Source organism: Nomascus leucogenys, chromosome 19 (assembly GCF_006542625.1).
Source record: "Nomascus leucogenys isolate Asia chromosome 19, Asia_NLE_v1, whole genome shotgun sequence".
Lineage (NCBI taxonomy): Eukaryota > Metazoa > Chordata > Mammalia > Primates > Hylobatidae > Nomascus > Nomascus leucogenys.
Window position 1 is genome coordinate 37,777,756 of NC_044399.1, and position 9,006 is coordinate 37,786,761.

At 49.7% G+C, this 9,006-nt stretch overlaps 1 protein-coding gene across 4 annotated transcripts in view; it reads left to right on the forward strand.

Moving 5' to 3' along the window:
* FAM222B (family with sequence similarity 222 member B) overlaps positions 1–7,438 on the forward strand; it is a 96,584-nt gene extending 89,146 nt beyond the window's left edge. For 2 of the 4 annotated variants that reach the window (XM_030799429.1, XM_030799430.1), the window contains exon 3: positions 3,553–7,438. In XM_030799429.1, coding sequence (XP_030655289.1) covers positions 3,553–5,159 — 1,607 coding nt within the window. In that variant the 3' untranslated portion in view covers positions 5,160–7,438. The remainder of the gene's footprint in view (positions 1–3,552) is intronic. The other 2 variants (XM_030799431.1, XM_012503535.2) reach the window with 1 other exon arrangement.
* Positions 7,439–9,006: the final 1,568 nt, after the last annotated feature.

Below are 9,006 nucleotides of genomic sequence, written 5' to 3' on the forward strand. Positions count from 1 at the left end.
TGCAGTTGGGACTTCCTTAGTCAGTTTTCTTTGTGTTGCCTGTGGTCAGACTCAGCCACATCTGCTATCCTTGAATAGTAACTATTGACCATCATAGTTCCTGTTCACATAGCATTTTCATTGAAATGAAAATGCTCATTTAGTGAAAATGTTCATTGACTCTCTCGATCTTAGTAATTCTGTGAAGTAGGAGAGCAGAATTCATCCCTGTTGATAATTGAGGAATGACAGGCTCTCAGTATGGGCAAATGATGAAGCTAGTACTTGAATACAGGTTTCTCTAACCCTTTACAAACTACAGACTTCCTATTCCCTACATTGTCTATGTCTCTATTAATGACACTATTGGTATAAGCTATTTAAGTAAGTCGCTTACAAAGCTGTGGTATCTGTGTTGGCTGTGTAGTTACGGAAATACATTACAGAAGAAAATAAGTAGTCAGGGTGCTTGTGTGGGGGCTGTGATAAGTGTTGAGAAAACTTTTTTTTTTTTTTTTTTTGAGACGAAGTCTTACTCTATCACCCAGGTTGGAGTGCAGTGGTGCGATCTTGGCTCACTGCAACCCCCACCTCCCGGGTTTAAGCAATTCCCTGCCTCAGCCTCCCGAGTAGCTGGGATTACAGGTGCCTGCCACCATGCCTGGCTAATTTTTTGTATTTTTTTAGTAGAGACGGGGTTTCTCCATCTTGGCCAGGCTGGTCTTGAACTCCTGACCTCGTGATCCACCTACCTCGGCCTCCCAAAGTGCTGGGATTACAGGCGTGAGCCACCATGCCCAGCTGAGAAAACTTTTTTTTTTTTTTTTTTTTTTTTTTTGAGATGGAGTCTTGCTCTGTCACCCAGGCTGGAAGTGCAGTGGTGCAATCTTGGCTCACTGCAACCTCCACCTGCCAGGTTCAAGCAATTCTCCTGCCTCAGCCTCCCAAGTAGCTGGGACTACAGGTGCGCTCCACCATCCCTGGCTAATTTTTTGTATTTTTAGTAGAGACAGTGTTTCACCATGCGGGGCAGGCTGGTCTCGAACTCCTGACCTCATGATCCACCCGCCTCGGCCTCCCAAAGTGCCGGGGGATTACATGAGTGAGCCACGGTGCCCAGCAGAAAACTTTTTTTTTTTTTTTTTTTTTTTTTTTGAGAGTTAGGCTTGTCTGATGGTGCTGTATTCCCAGAATGATACCCCTTTTTTGTTCAATACACTGTACTCATCTTTGGGGTTCTTCCTTAACAAAGCTACTGTAACCTTGTGGCCACCCTCCCTACCCTCATTTCACTTTATTTCTGAATCCTTTGACAGCCCTCTTCACCGCTGTCAGTATCAGTGGAGGCAGGACAAAGAAAACTAATCAATGTGGATTAAGTGTCCCCTAACATACTCCTGAATGAGGTCAAGCTTCCCCCTTGCCTCTGCTAGAAAAAAACCTCAGAGTTGGTACTAACTTGGAACAAAGGGACTCTTCTATTCATCAAGGTACTATACAACTTGGGATTTCAAGGAGAGAAGCCCACCAGCATGGAGGTGGGCTAGGTTTAAAGCACTGTGCTAGGAGTATTATATGAGATTATGACCAATAAGACACATAGGTACAGTGACTGACCAAGGCAGCTTCTATTGGAATTCTGATGTCTTGAGTTTAGGGACTTTCTCTCAATCAGTGATCCCAGACTTTTTTGCCAGTATTTGAAAGCACAGACCTGTTTTGGGCGGTGGGGATGCCTGGCCCTTTTTGCCCAGATCTGCTTGTGAGCATGGGCCCAAATCTCTCTGCCCCTCCTGACTTGAGCTTTTTTTTCCTGCTTCCCAGAGCAGGAGTTGCTAACCAGCATTATCACCAAACAAAGGTAGCTGTACCCATTTTCCTTCTAATATGCTCATTAGCCTACCTTTGTTCTAGGTGATGCCCAGTGACGTGACTTTGAATAGGGTCTCCTTTGGGCCAAGGCCACCTGAGGCCACAAGCTGGGCATTCAGTCAGATTAGTCGTTGGCCTATCCTCCTGCCTTTTGCAAGAGGAGGAAGTAAGGAGAGAGTCAGCTAGCTGAGCCTGGGCTTCCTGCCAAGCCAATTCTGCTTTGGGCAGTCTGTGTACTCATTCAGCAAGCATTTATTAGGCACCTTTTGTGTATACTCAGGGGAGACCCTGCCTCAGAGACGGAGAGAGTAGAGCAGAGCCCCGTTGCAGGAGCTTGGCATCCTTAAAGAGCCCTTGTTCTCGGAACCTTTTCCTTTTTGACTGGAAGCCGGACATCCGCTGAGCCCCCTGATGGGAGGCAACAGGAGATGGGAACAAAGAGACTGTTAACATTAATGAGGCACACCAAGTGGGCATTTCCGCAGTCTCCAAAGGAAGGCAGGTTTTTCCTCTTTCTTTTTGGAAAATGACAGTTGACATGGACCAAATACAGACTATTTTTGGCTCTCAGGACTGAAAGATGCTCTGAATCCTTTCTTCTCAATTCCCTCCCTGCTGCCCTGTCATTATTATCTTCCTTCTCAAGCAAATAAATAAAGCCTTTGATCCTCACCCAGTCAGGCATAGAGTAAACTGTAAACAAAAGTGAACTTGTGACATGGGGAAGGGGAGAGATGTTGGCAGCTTATTCCTCTGCTCCTGAAAGGAAGCATTCTATCTACTGTTCCAGGGTGCCCACCCAGCTGCCAAGATGCAAGGGAAAGCTGATCCCTCATTGGTCCCTGCAGACTGAAGAGTCGTAGCTCTGGGCACCCTCTAGACTGAAGGGCCACCATGGCCTTGACAAGGAGCTTTGCTTAGAACCTACCCCCAAGCCACATGGGCTGGTAGAGTTCCAGACCCTGCATTTCCCTCCTTTTTTTTTTTTTTTTTCTTTTTCTGAGATGGAGTCTTGCTCTGTCGCCCAGGCTGGAGTGCAACGGTGCAATGTCGGCTCACTGCAACCTCCGCCTCCTGGGTTCAAGCAATTCTCCTGCCTCAGCCTCCCAAGTAGCTAGGATTACAGGTGCCTGCCATCACACCTGGCTAACTTCTTGTATTTTTAGTAGAGACGGGGTTTTGCCATGTTGTCCAGGCTGGTCATGAACTCCTGACCTCAGGTGATCCACCCACCTTGGCCTCCCAAAATGCTGGGATTTACAAGCGTAAGCCATGGCACCCAGTGATCCTGCATTTCTATGTAGGGGGAGAACTCTCGGTCTCCTCTCTGAGAATTGACCAAATTCTGGTTCTCCAAGATATGAGACTTCGAAAGATGCTTTGCTGTTCTGATCTCTACTTACCTCATTTATAAAATGTAAATGATGATAGTGCCTGCTTCTAGAGCAATAGTGAAGATTCATTGAGATGGCCTGTCACCTGGCAGAAGGCCTGGCCCACTATAAGCACTTACTGAACATTAGCAGTGCTTGTTAATGTGAAGACTGAAGCTGGGTCTCGAATGAAGGCTACAGATGACAATCTAGTCACTTCCCCACCCCACCCCAGGCCCTCAAAAGGGGGAATCTAGAAGGGCTGGTTGCCTTGGCACTGATGAGCTCCCTCTCCCTCTTTGCTCTCCTTCCCATTCTCTCTCTCTAGGGGACACTACACAGAAAATGAGAACTGCTCACTATCCTACCCCAGCCGAATTGGATGCGTATGCTAAGAAGGTCGCAAACAACCCACTGACTATAAAAATCTTCCCCAACAGTGTGAAGGTTCCCCAGCGGAAACACGTTCGTCGTACTGTGAACGGCCTCGACACATCAGCCCAGCGCTACAGCCCCTACCCGACACAGGCTGCCACCAAGGCAGGCCTGCTTGCCATTGTCAAAGTGCCAGCCAAAAGCATACTCAAGGACTTTGACGGCACCCGAGCCCGGTTGCTCCCTGAGGCCATCATGAACCCCCCAGTGGCACCCTATGCTACTGTGGCACCCAGCACTTTAGCCCACCCCCAGGCCCAGGCTCTGGCCCGCCAGCAGGCCCTGCAGCATGCACAGACCCTGGCCCATGCCCCTCCCCAGACGCTGCAGCACCCTCAGGGTATCCCGCCACCCCAGGCACTGTCCCACCCTCAGAGCCTCCAGCAGCCTCAGGGCCTGGGCCACCCTCAGCCCATGGCCCAAACCCAGGGCTTGGTCCACCCTCAGGCCCTGGCTCACCAGGGTCTCCAGCACCCCCACAATCCCTTGCTGCATGGAGGCCGGAAGATGCCAGACTCAGATGCCCCCCCGAATGTGACCGTGTCTACCTCAACTATCCCCCTTTCAATGGCGGCCACTCTGCAGCACAGCCAGCCCCCGGACCTGAGTAGCATCGTGCACCAGATCAACCAGTTTTGCCAGACGAGGGCAGGCATCAGCACTACCTCAGTGTGTGAGGGCCAGATCGCCAACCCCAGCCCCATTAGTCGCAGTCTGCTCATCAATGCAAGCACCCGGGTGTCGACCCACAGCGTCCCCACACCAATGCCTTCATGTGTGGTCAATCCCATGGAGCACACCCATGCGGCCACCGCCGCGTTGCCTGCTGCAGGTCCTGTCAACCTGCCCACAGGCATCTCTCGCGTCCCCACTGGCTACCCTAGCGATCTCAAGCCAGTCACCTGGAACCAGCACCAGCTGGCCCACCTACAGCAGATGTGCAGCGAGGCTAGTGGGACGCCAGCCCCTGGCCTGACAGGCAAGCATGCAGCAGGACGCGAGTTGGCAGGGCCTGGCTTTGTGGGCAAGGCCCCTGCCTACCCGCAGGAACTCTGCCTGGCGCAGTCCTTCCATCTGAAGCCACCCCTGGAAAAGCCGACCCCATCCCCACCAGTCAACGGCATGGCAGCCCCATTGGCCTACCCCAATGGTCACTACTTCCAACCCCTGTGGAACAACATTCTGCCCACTCCCAATAGCGACAGCTCGGGGTCTCAGGACCTCGCCATGCCGTTCCACGGTGGGCAGCCCACAGGTGCACCCCTCGACTGTGCGGCAGCTCCCGGGGCCCACTACCGAGCAGGGACCGGGGGCGGTCCAGTGGCAAGCCAGAACAGCTTGATGCAAACAGTGGATTACCTAAGTGGGGATTTCCAACAGGCCTGCTTCCGAGAACAGAGCCTGGCCATGCTGAGCAAGGCCCACCGAGCCCCTGGCAACCGAGCCCCCGATCCCACAGAGAGTCGAAGTCTTCATATTCAGCACCCAGGGTATAGATAGGTAGCCCTGCTGCCCTCCACGTGCAACACATCATACATCACCCTCCTAGGTTTAGTCTTTTAAGTAACTGGATAGTTTCAAAGTTTCACTGCTCCAGTGTGATCATTCTTAGATGTCTAAGGGAATTTGGTGGGATCTAAGTGGGGACAGAAGGGGTCCTCTCATCCTCCCCTTCAGCAACTTTTGGTTTTATGTTAGAACCTAACCCCAAGCCCAGGCTTTTCTCTCCACTGACTGCCTGTCAGCTAGTCTCTCCACCTTGGCCTTTTCCAGCCAGCTCCCACCCATCTTTTCTTGAATTTTTTCCTGTTTCCCTTAGGACGACTGAGGTGTGGGCTGAGGGAATGCCCTAGTTGAGGTAGTATAGGTGCTCAGGCCCCTAATCCACACCTCTACCTGTTGCTACCCCCTTTCCCCTCCCCCCAGGACTAAGAAGCAAGATTTCCCAGGTTCTCTGAAAGCTAATTACTTACTCATGGAAAGATCTCAAATCAAAGCTGACCCAGTCTTCATATCCTTCAAGTTCCTTTCCATTCCTCAAGGCTTTGTTTTGTGTCTATATTGATCCCACAGCCACTGCACTTGCCCTTGCCACACTTGATCTCAAGGGCATCTTGGAAGTATTTGACCATTTCTTGAGATACGGGGGAAAAACGTCTTTGTATTGGCATCTTGGTTCCGGACTCCCCTTTCCAAACCTAGAAAAATACAGTGACTTCAGCATACCCAAGATCCCTTTCTCACTGTTGCCTGTCCCCTAACTCACCTGCCCATAGCCCCTATCCTTTCCCCCTCAACAAAAACAAAATCTACCTTACTTGAGGAATTAGGTAGGTAAGGAATGATCACATTGGAGTTTGGGGTTAAAAACACCAAAAAAAAAAAAAAATGCATTTGGTTCTCTCTACACTGGCTAAGAATATTGCTCTACACTGTAAGTTTTAAATGTTACGTTTCTGTATGAATGTAGTGTGGGTTTGAGTAGCATTGTGTGTGAGTGGCCCCACAGGTACATTCACCCTCTAGTGCAGCCCCTCAGTTTAATGAAGGAAAAAAAACAAACACAAAGCCTTAAGCTCTTTGAATACTTCCTTTACCAAATGAGCATGGTTCTAACACCTGGAGATGGGCCTCCATTGGAAACAGCCCTTCCTGCCCTCTGTCCATTCTTAGAGCATACCTTCATCCACTCCATGCTCAGCACGTCTCATCCCAAGCGACAATTAGTTGGCTAGAAACACTTCTGTAATTTTAAACTTAGATTGTTTTGTTATAAATTTTTGCACCATTCTGTTAAAGATGCAGAATTGGGCTTTTTTATTTTTTACAGATGAAATAAGCCCTTACCTTTCCTCTTGTCTCTGGGGAATGTCAGCTGATGGTTCTTACTTAAGGTTTTGCATTTTGTTCACTATCCACTTCTGTTCGTTACCCAGAAATTCTCTAGTGATCTGAAGCAATGTGACTGAAGACCAGTTTTAAGTTATGTGTTGGCAAGTTGCCTTATATTTAAAAGGAAAAAAAAAAAAAGCCTGATTGTGTTATGCCAAATGATAGCAACATGAAGTCCTAATTTATTGTTACCAATTGTTTTCCTGCCGTCTGTGAACACTGTTACCTCCCTGTCCTGATCCCCCAGGAGCACCTGCAGCTTCTGACTCAATCCCTTCTCCCAAGGTGTTGGCCGCCATCTCACCCAGGGCCCTCTTCCAGTTCCTGCTTTTCTGAGTCAGATTTAAAGAGCACCACTGTCTTCCCCCTATCCCTTGCTTGATCTCCAAAGCAGATATTTTTGCTGTATTTTTTTTTTCCTCCCCAATACCTCTCCCTGAAAGGTGAGCTGCCATTTTAGGAAATTGGACCAGACACCAACTTGGGGGCTTTAAGTCAAACAACCTCAAACCCATCTCTTCCTGTGTAGGGGTGCAAGCCTCTGAAGCTCTCACTCCCACCCCTAGTCTGCATGGAAAATGTACTGTGATCCCCCTGCCCCCAACTGCCCTCGCCTTTGGTGTGAGATGTTCCTTCTTTCGGAGTTCAGCCTGAGTCCCTCTCTCCTCTGCCAGCCAACCCCCAGCCAGCAATAAGGGTCCAAGCCAGGGCCTCCTCTCCACACTCCCTGTCTCCATCCTACACTACCCTAGGGAATACCTGGATTCCCCACTCTATCCACATACTGTAGCATTCATTCTCCATCTCTCTCACCTCACCTGTGGTGGTTTATGGATGTGATGGGGTTTTTAAGATTATTATAAACCAGTAAAAATAAGAAAACCTCGCTTTCTGACCTTGTTCTGTTCGTTTAGTGCTGTGAATGTTTGAGGTAATTTTTTCTTACAACAATTTCTAACATACCTCACTTAGTAGGAGTAAGGGGGACTATATGCATCCCACCCAGAAGCCGCCTCCAAATCTATTATTTAAGGCCAGGTGCTATGGTGATTGTAGACAGTTCTTCAATGAAACCCTGGAGACAGGGTACCCGGCTGACAGGCCCTCTCCCTGGGCAGGGCTGCTGTGGGCTTACTGTGAAGTTTGAGGATAAGTGTGGTTTGCTGTCCCTCACCGGAGGCCCAAAAGTTCCTGCCACTTGCACTCCAAGGGCCGTAAGTCATTAAGAAATGGGAATCTGGTGGTTTTGTTTGAGGTGAAGTCTCACTCTGTCCCAGGCTGGAGTCCAATGGCACGATCTTGGCTCGCTGCAACCTCCACTTCCCAGGTTCAAGCGATTCTCCTGTCTCAGCCTCGTGAGTAGCTGGGATTACAGTTGCCTGCCACCACGCCCAGCTAATTTTTTGTATAAGTAGAGATGGGGTTTCACCGTGTTGGCCAGGCTGGTCTCAAACTCCCAACCTCAAGTGATCCACCTGCCTCGGCCTCCCAAAGTGCTGAGATTACAGGTGAGCCACCATGCCAGCTAAGAAATGGGGATTTGTTAATAACCCAACCTAAAACTTCAAACCTGCCTTCTCCCACTTCCAACACTTTGGAAATTCTGAGGGCCTCTGACAGAGGTGAAGGTGATAGGCACTGTTATCTGCAATGTAACTGGCTCTTCTTGGTGATTACAGTTTCCTTATGTTGAATTTTGGATAACTTTATTTTTTTTGTCTGCAGAGGAAAAAAATAAAATAAGTGATTGCGGCCGGGCACAGTGGCTCATGCCCGTAATCCCAGCACTTTGGAAGGCCAAAGCAGGTGGATCATCTGAGGTCAGGAGTTCAAGACCAACCTGACAAACATGGGAAAACCCAGTCTCTACTAACAATACAAAAATTAGCAGGCCAGGCACAGTGGCTCACGCCTGTAATCCCAGCACTTTGGGAGGCCGAGGTGAGTGGATCACGAGGTCAGGAGATCGAGACCACGGTGAAACCCCGTTTACTAAAAATACAAAAAATTAGCCAGGCGCGGTGGCGGGCGCCTGTAGTCCCAGCTACTCCGGAGGCTGAGACAGGAGAATGGCGTGAACCCGGGAGGCGGAGCTTGCAGTGAGCCAAGATTGCACCACTGCACTCCAGCCTGGGTGACAGAGTGAGACTCCAGAGACTCCGTCTCAAAAAAAAAAAAAAAGATTAGCTGGGTGTGGTGCCACCCGCCTGTAATTCCAGCTAGTCAGGAGGGTGAGACAGGAGAATCGCTTGAACCCGGGAGGCGGAGGTTGCAGTGAGCCGAGATTATGCCACTGCACTCCAGCCTGGGCGACAGAGTGAGGCTGTCTCAGAAAAAAAAAAAAAAGTGAAGTTACCCTCCTCTTCTGTTGAGCTTGGGTTTGAGCTAAGATGTAATGGAGGGAAAAGCTGATTCTGGCTCAGTGCGGTGGCTCATGCCTGTAATCCTAGCTCTG